The following is a 16246-nucleotide window of genomic DNA, read 5'->3' on the forward strand; positions in this document are numbered from 1 at the left end:
GATCCACCCAGACCAGTACACACGCACTCACTCACAAAAAAACACACATACATATTTGTATGCAAGCAAACACACACTTGCACAGGTACAGTCTAGATAAGTGGCTGGTTCATCTTTAGAGTTCCCGAACACATTGTAACCCACCAATGCACACACGCAAGACCCACACTTAAAGTCCACACTTGCACAAACAGAAAGACACACACAAATGGCCAATATGTAGCAGTCCAAAGCCTTCGCGGAATCTCAAACACATTAGTGTTGCTCCACCAATCAGAAAGCATTACGATGTTACTCCACTTGTAAGCCACAATGCACTGCAGTCGTGAGCGAGCCACTTAAACATCTGGAATTCCGACAGTTAACAATTAATCTCACTTTTTCTCAGTTCTGGCAAGACCGCTTCTGCTTCCTTCTCCCAAACCCCTCCACACTCCAGCTATCCTCTTTTGTCTTCTTTTGTGCCAACTTATGTTCTCATTCCCAACAAACTGTTTATTCCTCCTTGCCTTCCCGTCAAACCCTTATCCAACCAGGGGAGGAGATATGGGCTCTGGTTCGCGGTAGAAAGACCTGTCCAGGCTTCTCGTGTCAGGGTTTCGCCCTACATTTCTCCCCACATCCCCGTCTTTTCCGTGTCCACGCCAGTCCTCGCCTGCTGACTTAACTCGCTCCCTCGCCTAATTGGTGTCCGTTTCCATCCTGCTCTTGACAGACAACAACCACACACTCACTTCCCGACCTCTCCCCTCCGACAGCCAATCAGCGCAGCGTCAGATCAGAGGCAGCGTCCACCTCTGTGTCCGGGGCGCTGTGTCAGGGCTGAGCTCTCGAGGGTTAGGGCCAGAGGCAGGTTCTGTTGTCGGTAAATAAGCGCACACACAGAAACCCGGATTTTCTCAAGAGACACTTCAAGTTGTCCCCTCGACTGCCTACGCCTCAGAGTCAAGTGTTGTTGAGTGGATTTGGTGGTCAATTAACGCAAATGATAGTGTATTTGACGCATATCAAAACGTAAAAGTACTGCCAAGATGCACTTAGATACGCTCACTGAGATGTCATGTGCGGTACACTATTCACTGCAGTAGGCACACATTGGGATCCACGCATGCCATTATAAATACATATCCTTCTCATAGAAGGCCTGTCATGTGTCCGAGGGAGGTTAATAGTTAATAACATGCTGTGTGTGTGTTTGTGTGTTTGGGTGTGGCTGTGCGTGCATGCGTGCGTGCGTGTCTACCTACCTACCTACCTACCTAGCGGACCCGTCTTGCTATCAGACGATGCGATCTCGACCTACACCACCTGCTGCTGGCTTGTTTCTGTGGTTACCCTCCTACTCTGTAAATCTGGGCCGTCCAATCGATTAACCACCACTTTACAAGCACCTGGCCAATTGCTCCGCTTTGAGAGCCTCTCTGTTCACACCACCTGTTCCAACATTGATAGGATACCCCCCCCCCCCACCCTGATTATGATACAGCGCTTCTCAAACCAAGGCCAGAAAAATGGATATCTGTTAAAAACCCCACTCAACTTAGGACCCATCTCTGAGTGCCTGATGGGAAACAGGAGGACTCCGATGATGGGCTGTGACACACATCATGGCTCACAGCCCACACACAGCGAGTACAAGTCAGAGGAGGGCTGAAACTAACCCTGGCATACACCTCTTCTCCCCTAAATATCCTCTACGCTCCCCGGGGGTAAATAATGTCCCTTTGGTTTTCACATTTGGGGGCCAAGTGCTCGCAATTAGTTCCAGTTTGAAGGTGGTTAATCTCTAGAGGTGACCTTTTCCTCATAGTGGACCCTGTAGGAATTTAAATGAACTACCTAGCGATTGTCCCGCAAAAAGGAATCAAGCATTTCTCATTAGCTCGTAGATAAAAGGAGCAGGAATAGTTCACAGTGTTCAATCTTCCTCGTTGTAGATAATTACCACTTCATTGACGAAGGCAGTTAGTAAATGTTGGGACAAAACAAACACATCGATTTAAAGAGTAAGTGGGTCCGGATCAATGTAAACTACAGTATATGTGTTAGAGCGCGGCATATTAAAACATCTCTGTTGATGCAAAGACTACACTGAAGCCTTGCATTTGATTGGCCACAGATGGCTCAAGGTTGAACATGGATGACATCAGCGTTTGTCAAGAATCCAGGAAGTGAATTAATTCTGAGTGGGGAAAAACGACATGGCGTGATACACAGAGTATTCATTGAGACACAGTTGGAGTAAAAATCAAAAAAGTTACTGATAACACACCTCCTTGTCGTTATATTATCAGGTTCAATCAAATCCATCTTGTGGAAGTGGAAGGGTAGCAAAGGGGTGTTCTTTTCCACATGTTTGGACATAATTCAAGGGTTAAACCCTGCATATTTATGGTCAACCTGAACATGGGCGTTGGGTGTAGGGCCTTCAAGATTCTTGTCAGGTTATGAAACGAAAGTTGGCCAAAGTTTGAACGAATACATGAGTTCACTTTTAACCTCCCAGGCAGAGAATTGTGCATATCCTTCTAGAGAAGCAATATTGCTGCCATCATAATGTTTCACAGTATATTTCAACACTTAATTTCTGCCATCTCTAATTCTCCTTGATATTACAAGGGGAGCGCAGTAACCGGGCCAATTATTGTGGAAATGTCAAGAGGATTAATCGAAGCTCAGAATCAGCTTGCTTTATATTGGCATTGTTCTCATAAACCACTTTTTTCATTTCCCCTTTCATTTCTGGTGTGTGGAATTGTGGCATTAAAGACAAGGAGGGAAGGAGGAGAGCGCGAGAGCGAGAGCAAGAGCGAGAGCGAGAGGGAGAGAGAGAAACCGAGGACGCAGTGAGGAGGTCCAAAATGCAACCTTTGGCGCGCTGTGCCATTTCAGTAAGCGCGGCAAACGGACCACGAATGTGCGAAATAAATAGAATAAATAAAATAAGCAGCCTGCCGCTACAGAAGCACACTGGGATTCTTTTTCTGCATGACTGCAGAGACAGAGCGCACACCGCAGGCAGGCCAGAGGGCAGATGGCGCCGCCAAGCTGTGTGTGTGTGTGTGTGTGTGTGTGTGTGTGTGTGTGTGTGTGTGTGTGTGTGTGTGTGTGTGTGTGTGTGTGTGTGTGTGTGTGTGTGTGTGTGTGTGTGTGTGTGTGTGTGTGTGTGTGTCCTTTAAAATTGAATGTTTTAAGAGGCGTGTGCGTTTGTGTGTCTAAGGGATAAGGAACCATGTGTTCTTTTAAATGGTGTGTGCGCGCGCGTGCGTGCATGCGTGTGTGTGTGTGCTCGCACGTGTGTGTGTGTGTGTGTGTGTGTGTGGGTGTGTACATGCGCACACATCCGTGCATGCTTCTGTTATCACAAGGGGGACCAGAAGGCTCTGGTCCTTTCAGGACACAGGTGAGGTCAGTTTTCGACAACACACTGGAGGGCAGACACCAAACCAATACACAAACCAGCCTCATTCCCTACGCATTCCTCCCTCGCTACCACGGCGACTGTGAAAGGTGGGGAAAACCGCATCCTTAAAGTATGTGCAGGTAGGTCGTGGAGCTAGCATGCGTTCAGAAAGCTCCCCCCCCCCATCCCTCCCTCCTCCCCTCCCCCCCCCCCCCCCCATCCCCGTCGTCACGCCGACACCTCCATGCCTTATTCAGCGGGTCAGGATGCTCAGACGCTGTGAACCGCTTCCAAGGAACAGCCTGCCAGCGCCGTTCTATCTCTTATTCATTCCTCGCCGTCACCCCCGCACACTTTACCTTTTTACCATACAATGGAAATGAAAAGTTTGGCCCCCGAGTTTAACGCGAGTGGAAGTGTTTGTAACATACGCGGTCTAGAGATAGAGGAGAAGAAAAAGTAACACCTCAAACTGTTTCACAGTGAGATGAATGAGCCTACCCCCGCTTCAATGGTGGAGACCGCCGACCTCTGACCTCGTGGTGTCCTGTCTGGGATTAATAAAGTACATCTTATCGGAACTGAGAAACTGACTGTACTAAACAGCAAGTCATACATATATGCATACATACATACATATATAAATATTATATATATACATAAACACACACATTATGCCAAGCATAAGTGAAATTAAATAAATGGCCATTCAAAAATAGTTTAGTTTTTTGAACACTCGATTATTTTCACCGAGGCAGATTTACAGGTGGTGAGTCTACTAACAAAGCCTAGTGTTCAGAGGGTTGTTAGGAAATGGGGAAAAGAGAGACAAAAACGTTTCTGTGTGTGTAAACAATATCCAGCACAGTTTATCTGAACACTTGCAGTGGTTTGGAACAGTCAATACAGTTTCCCCACATCATAAGCCTCACTTCAACCACACCGATTCCTTAGCCGAACTTAACTGCATTTCATGTAAACATAAACATGTCTAGCCTTACACCTAATCCATATTCGCCAAGATAATCCTTAAAATTTGAAAAATTCGAAATCATATTCCAAACTTCATCTTACCTGATCCTAACATCTGGGAACTTCAGGTCGGGAGGGAGAGGGGATGGCTGCTGCAGACAGCCTGGAAGAAAAGCGTCAACTGTGGTGTTATTTCGCCCTCTAGTGGTCAATTATTTACATTTTAGTATTTTATTTATTTTAAACCTACCAAAAAATACCATTGTACATACATAAGACTGTATAAATTAAGGTACATAATGGGTAAACGTAGCTTCTTAATTAGGAAAGTAATATATATTCTCAAATAGGGGAAAACTGCAAGTCACGCCAGTGGTGAATAAAGCCACGTAAAACTGCTCAGCTGTTGAGGTCAAAGCTGGATAAACAGGGGCCGTTTGGAGACATGGCCAGGCTGGCCGGGCGCTCCCTAGTGGAGGGTGGGTTTAACTGCACCTGTCAGTAACCACTGAAACTACAGAGAAGGTATTCACTATTCTGTGTTTCACACAGACATCATGCATCTACTTGGTTAATCTGATATCTGAAGTCCAATGTTAGGCTTACTATTTAACAGTTTAGAAGCAGTCTATTTAAAGTCGCCGCCCTGGTCGGGCTCCACCAGGATGTTGAGGTCGTTGAAGTCGCCATGGTTGAGGCCTGGAACAGGTCAGAGTAAATATTATTTTACAGGGCTGTACGTTACAGTTCAACTTAAGTAGAAATAGTCGAGATTAGTCCCTTAGGTAACCTTTGAATTCTTAGAGGCTCCCGGTTGGGAGAAAGACTTCAAAGTCCATAACTGCAAGCTAAATAACAGGCAACAGGAACCACTTCAGGGCACCTGTGTCAATATCTCGCAGATAAACCTCTTCCCAGGGTGTAAGTGCCCTCCATTTTCAATGTTAAAATCCCGTTTCGAGCTAATGCTATTGCTCCCCAGATAAATTAATACAATTGAGGAAAAGTCGCCTGATACATCTATCCTGTTCAGGATAATACTTTAAGGTTGAGAACCCACCCTCTGTTATCATAATGGACGGTTTCCACTGGAGGCGGGAACATAATTAGCAACATAGTACCGAGGTTTGAACCAATAATACTTTAACTACACTACTATAGTAAACCTTTAGTTCTTCAAATTAATGACAGGGGGGGAATTAAGAAAGGCAATGAGGGTCATGCAAAACAAATCACTTTCACCCACTTTTTTCATTCACTTTCAGATGTGAGCAGGAAGAAAGAACGACATTACCTTACGAATAAGCCTGTCGCAGACACCTCGCTATAACCACCAGTAGAGGGCGCGCGAGTTTTTTAAACCACATATTTAATCCTTTCTCTATTGAGTGGCAAAGTCACGCCCTTTCCGGTAGAGACCAGGGACCGAAAAATATGAGTGGGTTTCAATGGCGAGAAAGTAATTATTTTCTTGTCCCAGTCTTTATGCTCCGGATAACACATACGTTGTTTGTGGACTTGAATGATACATTTTCATGCAAAGAAAACTAAACATTTTCGTCAAGAAGTTTGATAATGTTAGGTTTTTTTCCAAGGGGAGGATAAAAGCATCAAAAGAGGTGAAAACCATTATAAATTGGGGCATGTGGAGAGTTTCAGTTATGCCGATGGGGAGATTGTCAGTCTTGTCCACGCCAGTCACAGGGAGCGTGACTGCACATACGAGGCATGTAGTCTTTCTCATTGTGTTTTCTCCACAGCCTTTAACTGAACAATTGCACAATAAATGGTCAAACTCTTAACATGAAAAATTATATTATATATATATATATATGTATTATTAATTTCTTTCCATTGAAACCCATGTATATTTTTCGATCTCATAGGTCCCATTGGCTCTACCGGAAGGGGCGTGACTTCGCCACTCTTTCAATGTCTTCTGCTTTTGTCAAATGAACGCACAGAATACAGCAATTATTGAGGACATCTAAATGTAGGATGCTAAGGAGACTAGCTTTGTTCCTATGTTTGTTTATTTATGATTAAATAATCACAGCATCCAACTCTTGGCTCTTTGATCAACAATGTACAGAAAAATACAGCATACATTTCCTTCAGGTTCATTTAATCACATTGACATTGTCGGGATTATCCTTTAGGCACATGGGTGACATGATTTGGCACAGTGGTGTTCAAATCCACAACAAGTAACATCTGATACACTCACACACTCAAAATAACAAGTGTCCTCATTTGTCCCCGTCCCCTACTAAAACCCTCCCCTGGCCGTCCTGGAACCACACCTTCTCCACCTCCGCCTTCCCCAGGTCCCACAGCTGCCTGAGGATGCGCATGCCCGTGCGGGCCGTGGTCATGAGGTACTCCTCGTTGTGGGGCTGAAGCCTCACAGAGTGGCGGGCCATCACCAGAGACTGGCAGAAGCGGCAAAGCACCAGCAGGTAGAGGCAGTCCCTCTCCTCCGGGTTGAGGGGCACCACGCTCTCCCAGCCCTGCGTGACGGGCGGCCCCACCGCCACGGGGTCGGGGTGCTGGATCATCATGTACATGATGGCGATGGCCAGCTCGTGCACGTAGTAGCCGCTGTTCATGTCACTGAAGTCCAGGATGCCCGAGATCCGGTAGTCGCTGCCCTGGTCGGGCTCCACCAGGATGTTGAGGTCGTTGAAGTCGCCATGGTTGAGGCCTGGAACAGGTCACAGTAAATATTATTTTACAGGGCTATGCGCGTAGAAAAATTGATGATCGTCAATACATCAAATAATACATTTTTGGCATTTAGTGAAAAATTTGTTATTCTGCAACAGATTTTCTTATATCCTCAGACCTTCTGCATCTTCTTTTTAACTATTTGAAAAAAAACATTTGATTTACTAATCACTTAATCCAGGATATCCCAGGTGTCAAGCGTGGTTACACGCAGTGTAACAAGTATTATTCGTAAAACGAATAACTACCGATAGGAACAAGTATCGATTAGAAACAGTAAAAGACGTACACTTGCGGAACGCATGGCGTCTCGGGAGCACGCTGGTTTTGAACTCTTCTATAACGGCTTTGACTACTTCCTGGAGAGGGTCCCCGTCCATGCTGTAGACGTAGCCCTCGAGGAGAGGGACGTTGGACAGGCTCCAGATGAACGAGTCCCGTTGTAGCGCAGAGAGGTGGGGGTGGTCCATCTGTTGGAGCATGAATCACTCTTCAATATAACAAAGTGGAGAGACACACACACACACACACACACACACACACACACACACACACACACACACACACACACACACACACACACACACACACACACACACACACACACACACACACACACACACCCCCCCCCCTCTGTAGCCAAACCGACATCCAGTGAACCCAGAGAATGGTGGTGGCTCAGACCTACCAGTACATTTCCATCAACGGAGGGATTATTTTACCTTGAGAAGAACCTGGTCCATCCTAGCGGCCATTTTCCCCACATCGTACAGCAGCTGAGGTGTGTACGGCACCGTGGAAATGGTGGTTCCCGGGAGGTAGGTCAGCAGCCTCACCATGAACTTCTGACAGCCGAAGCCACAATCTTACAGGAGAGGACAGAATAGGAACAGATATTTTAAATGTCTGTTTGAGGATAAGGAAGGGCAGCAGGTTAGTCTTTTCCGAACCATCAATGTTTAGATGTCTTTCTGTTGAAAACCAAGATTTGTCGGGTTTGAGAATCTGAATACCATTGCCCTTGCAAGGTGTGACATCGTCACAAGCATACAATCAGCAGAGGGGGGGGAAGGAAAAGGGATTAAGCGAACGACAGACTTGACAGGTCCATGACAGCCAGTGTAGGTAATGGTTTTCTGCCAGCTTCAGCTTCAAAAAGGAATTAATTCATATTGAGAGAAAATTGTCATAATCCCAAAGAATTTTCCAAACACAGGCTGTGTTTGAAAATGATTTTGTGACACATATTGTTATTCTTTCCCTCATTAAAAAAAAAAGAAAGTAATATCCAGACAAAAGCGAACCACCATGTTCATTTTGTACACTACAGTTAATCCTAAAAAGAAAATTGGATCTCCAGATATGCTTTAAAATAGGAAAACCATGATGACGGAAAGATGTCTTGCTGGTTCAATTGACAGCTAAGGGCTTGAGGGAAAGTACTGAATGCTATTCTGCTGTGAGATTGTCATGATTATCCCAGCCAATGCAATCAAAGTTTCAGTGATTTTCACACCTCTTATCATACCCTGCACTTAAGGACATGAATAATAAATAAATGGAAGCCGGTGAGAAACTACATTTTCCCTTAAGACGGATGGCCTGGGTATGCTTTATGTTGAAATCATTTTCATAGGTTACCACTTTCAGGATCTGATTATTGATGGGTCGACTGAAGGCCAAGTTATGCTTTCCCTACCAGTCGCTGCTGAGCTTCTAACTATCTGCATTTCTTGACGCGCCTACTTCCAATTTACCTGAATGGAAGAATGAAAAAAGTCTAACCACCAAATTTTTTTCAACGACTTATTTAACTTAACAAATGTCCTAATTTGGTTGACGGGTAGTGGAACAATGTTGTCAGGTAGGTATATATACACATCCGACATCTGATCTGAAGTGCTCATGTAACCTGGGCTGCCCCTCCGAGGCAAAAACACAATGTTGGCGTGGAGGCTCAGCCAATCACAAAACCAGCAGGAGAACTTTTTCGCCACTCATGCCGTAGGTATGATTGTGTGCAAAAACTACACAGTTTCCCTCATTGAATAATTCACCTTTTACCAACATAGTTTTGGCTGTTTTGATGAACACTTCATCAGCCAGTCTGTACTTAAGAACAACAACATAAACAAATAGATTCATAGATTATAAAATGGATTCAATCAAAACCGAATTGTATGTATTTCTTTTAAAGAAAGAGCTTACTCTGCATTCTACGCCCTCATTTGACAATGCTTTTTAAGTGTTTTCTGGCACATCTTTCTTTCCTTCAGAACACTGTGTGCTACCTTCAAAGTAAAGTTAAGTTAACATTCTATTCGTCTTTGTAAATCCTACGCTGCCTTGGCTCTGCCGACTGAAATCCAGGTGGGCGTGGCCGGGTGGCAGAATCAATAAAACTTGTGTGTTTCAGGAGAAGTTTCAGGAGACCAAAGACAAGCAACACGAGTGGTGTTGAGATATGTTGGTGTTGAGTGTGTTTCTGTAACCCTTCTGCCTTGGAGCCTATTGTCTTTGAGTATTGCGTGTGAATAATGATGAAACAGTGTTTAAGGAGGGTCATGAAGGCATTCCTGTTTAGGTGAACAATATTCTGCTGGTTAGTCGTTGCAGCAATGGCTAGCGCTGTTCACTGGTTGACGTTGTTAACCGTTGGCCATTTATGTAGTTTTATGTATCTTATTTAGTTTCGTTACGTATGCGTTATTGATTGTTAACTGATGTGTGTTCTTTCCTCTAATGTTTCAGTGCAGAAAAGTCCAGCCTTGTGTGTTTATTCGAGGACTTTTGAATGCCAACTGGCTGTGTAACTTTGAACAAGTGAATGCACTGCAAGGGGCAGTACACCTTACACTGTCTGAAACATATCTCTGGTGTCTGGCCTTGTGCGTTGACGATGGGGTTGTAAACAGCCCATCTGGATGAGATAAACCTTCTCGTGCTCAATTATACGACAAGCAAATGAGTTTTGCTCTGCGAAAAAGCAAGGGGAACGTGAGCTACTTTCACCTTTGAAACGTTGAGCAGAAAGTTTAGACCTGGTAGGCTATATTAAGGCCATTTGGTCTCGCTTTAAAAATTAATATCTTTGCCAAAAACACAAACTCAATGACAACTGCAATATGTGTTACATAATACGTTAATAAATTACCCCTCTCTTAACTTCCTCTACTGTTTAACTTGGCTCTGCTAAAATTCCAAACAGGTACAGAGAACATTTTCTCAATAATGTCAATGAATATGGGACTGAATCATAACCTAATGGCTAAGATGCAGTGCCAGATAAATAAAAGTACTACATCGACGTCTGGATGTATAATATTATATATAATATAATATATTGACAAATAATATTTCAACAATACTTCTTAATTTCTTCACATTCACTGGATGAAACAATCACAACGGTCTCAGGAAATATGAGACAAACTTGTTTAGGACAGTATTTCCATTCCTGAGATATAGCCGTTTTCGCTGTGTACTTTTCTCTTTTATAGCATGCCATGTGGAATAAAATTACTTATTTTTCTTACTTGCTTGTTTCTCTGACTATCTCTCATCACGTGTGTTTGCTTTTGTCTGTTAATGTGTCTCACAATTGGCTCCTGATTCGCAGCACCCTACTCGTAGCTAGTGATGTGGGACCAAGAAACAAGGGGATTTTTTCAAACATCAAATTATTATTTTTGGGCCGAACTTGTTACCACTGGTAGTGTAGTCTGGCTGAACGGAAGTGGACAGCGTCTATTGCTTAGCGGCCGACTTGGCCGCGACTCCTCCCCTTCCGGTTGCTGGCGTTACCGTATTGTGCTCCCCCTGAAACCCGAAAACTAGGCAGTATGGCGAGTTTTGAAGAGGACTTTGACGGCGCTGTAAAGTTGGCATGTTTGGCTCTTTCCGTGGACACATCTCTGGACAGTATAACATTGTTTTCCAAAGAGACACATAGCAGTTGGTGGTAAATGGCTATAGGCCTACAGACAAGTTTTCGAAATTGTTTGTGGAACTAGACATCCAATCTTGTTTAATTTTAATATAATGTATAACTGATTACTGACTATCTGATTTCATTACAATGGTAGGACCACAACATAGCCTATTTTGACATTACCTTGGAGACTCCGTCTGGCAGGATTCTCCCCGGGGACGATGCGTTTGCGGTCACGACTATCGCCGGTTGGTGTTGATTTGGCGCATCGTTTCACTCTGACAGCGGCATGAGCGTTTGACATGGATTTAACCAATGAACCGATCCGTTCCACTTCACAATAGCTCCTACGGTATTTCTTTAGTAGTGTTCTACAAGAACCACATATAAATGTTAAAACGTCGTTCGTTTTTATAGGTCCCGTGAGCTCCTCAAGGGCCAAAGTGTATGGTGGCTTGAAATCATCGTGACAAAGAGTCAAACGATGTTTGTTCTTTTTATCTATAAAATTATCTCCACATAGGTGACATACATCGTTAATGTTTTTTTGTGGCGTTTGGGATTGAGCCATTTCTGACAGCCTCTGAACGTCAAGAAGTTCCGTCAAAATAATTTCCCCCCCGGCACTATTTTGCATGGACACAACTGCTGCTTCCCGGGCTTAGCCCCGCCCTAGACGATTGTGATTGGTTTAAAGAAATAAAAACAGGCCCGCCCAGTTTCCCCACGGATAGACGGCTCGAGGTAGCGTGGCTCCAGACCATTCTACTTGCTGTAGTTTGCGAGACTACTGGTAGTGTGACCAGTTTATTCATAAAACAATGCATGTGTAATCCATTCTTGTTTATGCCATATATCCCCCAGTATAAGATTCAGTCTGGTCCGAATGGTTATTCCCAGTAGAACCGATCTAAAAAAAATGGATGTAAAAATGTGATTTAACCCATGGAACGCTGGCATGATTTGGCTATACAGACATTTTTGAGATTTGTTTGGAGGTGGAAAAAGGTTACCAGTTTGTCATTAAAAAACGATATTCAAAAAACATACATCATGTACCCAAACGGGGCTCAAGCGCTCCAACATGACAGACCCGAGTCGCTCACCGATCTCCTCGAGGTTCATGAGCTCCCCCGCTGCGTTGCGCACGGCTGTCTGCGCAGGTATGCCGTGCTCCTGCAGAAAACTCATCGCCTGCGTCTGGACGTCGATCACAGTGGGGTTCGTACTGTCCGCTGAATTCATGACCTTCAGCACGTATTCGCCTCCACCTCCGGGTGCCACAACGTGGAAGTTCTGGTCATCGTAGCTGGGTAGAGGGCGGACGGTGGACCGCTCCAGGCCGTAGAGCCGCTGTACGAGCTCCAGCACCTGAGCCTCGCTGAGCCGGGGTTTGGTCGTCTCTGACATGGCTGTAGGTCCCGGGACGGAGCTCCTGCCTGCATGAAACCACCAACGCATGCAATTCAATAAAAGTAGGACAATGCACCGTTATTCCATGTAGTAAAACTAAGTGCACGGTGTTATCGTTTGATATAGATATATATTTAATATGCATCGTGTCTTACCAGTTCAGCTGAACTCATGCAACGTCGACAACTTTGTGAAAGGCTGTTAGTTGATCCAAATCTGGGCGGGCGGCCAGCGGATATTATTCGCTGGTGGGCTTTTATTTTGAAACTCCACCTCGGAATGTTCTGAAACTTCTTGGGTGACCCTATGGGGTCGTGAACTATAACCCTGAAGTGAAATGAGCATGGAATAACAGGGCATTTTCTTTTAAATCGAATCCAAAATCATATGTAATATGTCTCATATTGGAATGTTTGGTGGGATTTTATTTGGGAGTAAATATCACAACGGCCGTACACTTCCTTTGATTGTATTTGCTTTTATTGACTGTCTTTTTGTATGTACCCGACGAATGCTTTTATTTTAAACTAGTTCTGAGACGCTATTACCGTAATGGCTAGTATAAACAGGTACAGCAAAAAACTGTGTCGGCTGGCTTGACTGACGATCTCGATCTCGATTGGTCGGCTGGCTTGACCGCAGTTGGGTTTGTCGGATAACGGAATCGCGTAGCAAAACGTTTCTTCCTATATTATATAATACCTCAGTCGGTAAAACGGTGGTGGTTGTTACGTGCCTGGTTTTATAAATACCCCCGTGTTGTGTACATGCCATTACAGTGCATTCACCACCGTGCAATGTGGTAAGAATACACCCAGTGATGCTGATACGTGATACAACCAGTCCCTCCCTCTCTGATCTCTCGACTCTCATCACAGCCATTAACTGAAAGGCCCGCCCTGTCTCTCGCCAGTAACGTCTATTTGGAGCATTCCGTTCCATGGGGTCCTTCGTGAGACGTTCAACGCCGAGGTCAAAGGTAAAGCTGTACAACAATAATTTCCAACCAAGTCATTTGATTGGACAAGAGGCATTCCATAAGTGCTGATAGAGAGAGAAACAGGGCTGGGACTTTGACCTATACCATAAACTCCACTTTACAGGTGTTTCTGATAAACGTTAAATACAATGATATGGTAGGCTGCTCACAAATCAGAATCACCAAAGTGATTGTCGACAGACTCTTATTAATTTTGTGCAAAATAAATTGGAAAATACAGATACATAGTAGCTGGCCACCGTAATAGAGACCTTAATGAAGTGAAAGCTGTGTGCAGGCCAGGGAAATGGTTGTGTTGCTTGGCAACAATCTAGTCCAGCTGTGTATCTATTTTTGTTGGCGAGGCTAAATAAATTATAAGATATACCAACTGATTTTAATATGTTGTCGCTTATTACTGTTCTCTAATAAATGGCACATTTAGCAATGTTGTATAAAAGCACCTGCTTTGTTTACCGAGCCCTGAGGGGAGTTAATTATTTATTTGTTGCCACGACTGGGGCTCCTAACACGTTACATCTCTACAGGGTGAGTTAATACGGTGCTTCGTATAGCCACCTGTGGCGTCTTTACTCTTTGAGGAATCTGTCCTTGAATGGCCAATTGCACACCGTGTGCTGGGATGAATAAACCCTTGTGATGAATACATTGTGGGACTTGGATCGACTAATTTAACGCATCTGAGGGTTTTTGACGATTGCGGGGACACGGGCCAACTCTGGGGCAGATGCCCGCGTGGCTTGCCTTCACATGGGGGAAAATGATTGCCGGCCCTCTAGGATGCCCCTTCATGCAATCCATTATGAGGCTATGCCCCTGTAGAGCAGGACAATTCGATAAAGTGTCTGTGTGGTCTGGCCAAGTTGATTGGACTCTGGGGCTGGGGGAGGTTGCACACCTGCTGCACATTGAGCAATCAACGTGCAGCAGGTTAGACCAGCCATCTCCATACGCACTGCAGAGTTCTCCTAGATGGCAGCAACGCCAGGCCATGTATCCTGTATTTACAGCAAACTTAACCGGGTTTAATCATCCCAGCACAGTGGGCAATAAACCGGAATAAACACCACAATCTCACGAGGTGTCACGTAAATCCCTTTAATTTATCAAGTTAAGAAAACCAACATTACTCCATCAATCAAAGATCAGGCTGTTTACGTGAATAAAAAATAGTAATATTATCAAACATAAGTTATTACATCAACTTTACTAAGCTCAAAAACTTGTTTGAGGACCGTGGTCCTACCACCTTAATTCTGTAGGGTATGTATGACACATCTCCATATTCTGAGGCCCCGTCCACACGAAGCCGAAACAGGCGAAGCCGTTACGGTTTCGATCTATCCGGTTTCGCAGTATCTCCGTAAAGACGAAGCCAAGCGAAACCGGGTAGATCTGTAGAAACGCTGTAGTACACTTTCCAGGCCTATAAGGAGCGCTGCTTCTGCTACAGAAATCCTTGTTGTTGTGAGTTCTGAGACTCCGCGGGCTTAACAGTCATTGGCTAGAGGGTCGAGGGGTGGGGCGATGACGTCATGGTTTACGGTTTCAGTCGGTTTCAGGCGTCCACACGAATCCAAAACGAAACCGGGTAGATTTGAAACCACCTCCGAGGGTGGTTTCAGAAGTTTGCGGTTTCGGTCAGCGGATTCGCCGGCTTCGTGTGGACGGAAGGCCGAACCGTACAAGACCTTTGCGGTTTCGCCATGAAATCGGCTTCGTGTGGACGGGGCCTGAGACACCTTCTTCAAAAACTGCTTGGAACTGGAAGTGATCCAGGTCTCGAGCCTGACCAGAGGACCATTGTCATTATATCATCCAGTTCCAGAACCATTCCACACAGGGCTTCTTGGTGCAGAATGCAATGATAGGTTTTCAGAGTTGTGTGGCAGAACTTTTTATGCATTTTTCACCTTTTTTTTTAAGATTTTCAAACTAATTTGAAGCTCCCGCAGGCCACATAAAATGAGGTAGCGGGCCGGATTCGGCACGCGGGCCTTGTGTTTGAAACCTCTGCATTACATAATAGGCATTCATTTAGGAGAGAATTGGGTGTCGGCTTGGCTCAGGAGGTACAGCGCGTTGACTTGTTACCGGAAGGTTGCTAGTTTGATCCCTGGCTCCTCCTAGTCGAGTGTCGGAGGTGTCCCTTAGCAAGACACCTTTACTGCTCCCGACGTTGTAGACTCTGTCGTCGGTGTATGAATGGTTGTAAGTCAGTTTGTTTTGTATTTTAGAACAAAGCAATATCCAAAATCTGGATTGCAAACGCATGCACCCCTCCCTCCCTCCCTCCCTCCCTCGTGCCACTATCAGCACGTTCATTACACCATCGTCAATGTGTTTCAGGCTGGACACGAGCTGAATGGCAATACTTAAACTTAATACACCCCGTCTATGCACAGCACAACTTTCAATCTGGCTCGGAAATCAAAAGTATCCAGGGTAATGGAAATCGAAAGGATGTCATTTGCTACATGGCCTCTTGAAGCGGCGTCCATTTTTTTTGTGTACGTCTCCGACCCGTTCTTTCATTTCCTCGGCTGCATGTTAGGGTATCGTAGGAAGAGATCTGGGATGAGGAAGGAAACAGAGGAAATGGATGTGCTCAGTGTGTGAGCAAGAGGTATGTGGGTTGATAACATTAGACCTTCGCCACAACAAGGTCCACTTATTATTCATTTATTCCACGGGTGTTGCGGTATTGGTATATGATACTCATGCTGCCGAAAAAACTTTTATTTTAATAGTGAGGTCAAGTCGGGCATTACAATAAAAGAACACACACACACACACATGA

The 16246-nt window shown here is 44.7% G+C and overlaps 1 protein-coding gene across 2 annotated transcripts; it reads right to left on the minus strand.

The window, feature by feature from the left end:
- Nucleotides 1-6390: 6390 nt before the first annotated feature.
- hykk.2 (hydroxylysine kinase, tandem duplicate 2) lies at nt 6391-12627 on the minus strand. 2 transcript variants are annotated; one of them, XM_060066768.1, is made up of 5 exons: nt 12602-12627; nt 12140-12482; nt 7825-7967; nt 7392-7572; nt 6391-7079 (listed from the first exon to the last, which is right to left on the minus strand). In XM_060066768.1, exons 1-5 carry the CDS (start codon nt 12617-12619, stop codon nt 6625-6627), a joined length of 1140 nt encoding a protein of 379 aa, XP_059922751.1. In that variant the 5' UTR covers nt 12620-12627; the 3' UTR covers nt 6391-6624. The 2 variants fall into 2 exon arrangements, with proteins under 2 accessions (XP_059922751.1, XP_059922752.1); XM_060066769.1 differs by having other exon boundaries at nt 12140-12472; nt 12602-12618.
- Nucleotides 12628-16246: the final 3619 nt, after the last annotated feature.

The sequence above is a fragment of the Gadus macrocephalus genome, chromosome 12, assembly GCF_031168955.1.
Source record: "Gadus macrocephalus chromosome 12, ASM3116895v1".
NCBI classification, from domain to species: domain Eukaryota; kingdom Metazoa; phylum Chordata; class Actinopteri; order Gadiformes; family Gadidae; genus Gadus; species Gadus macrocephalus.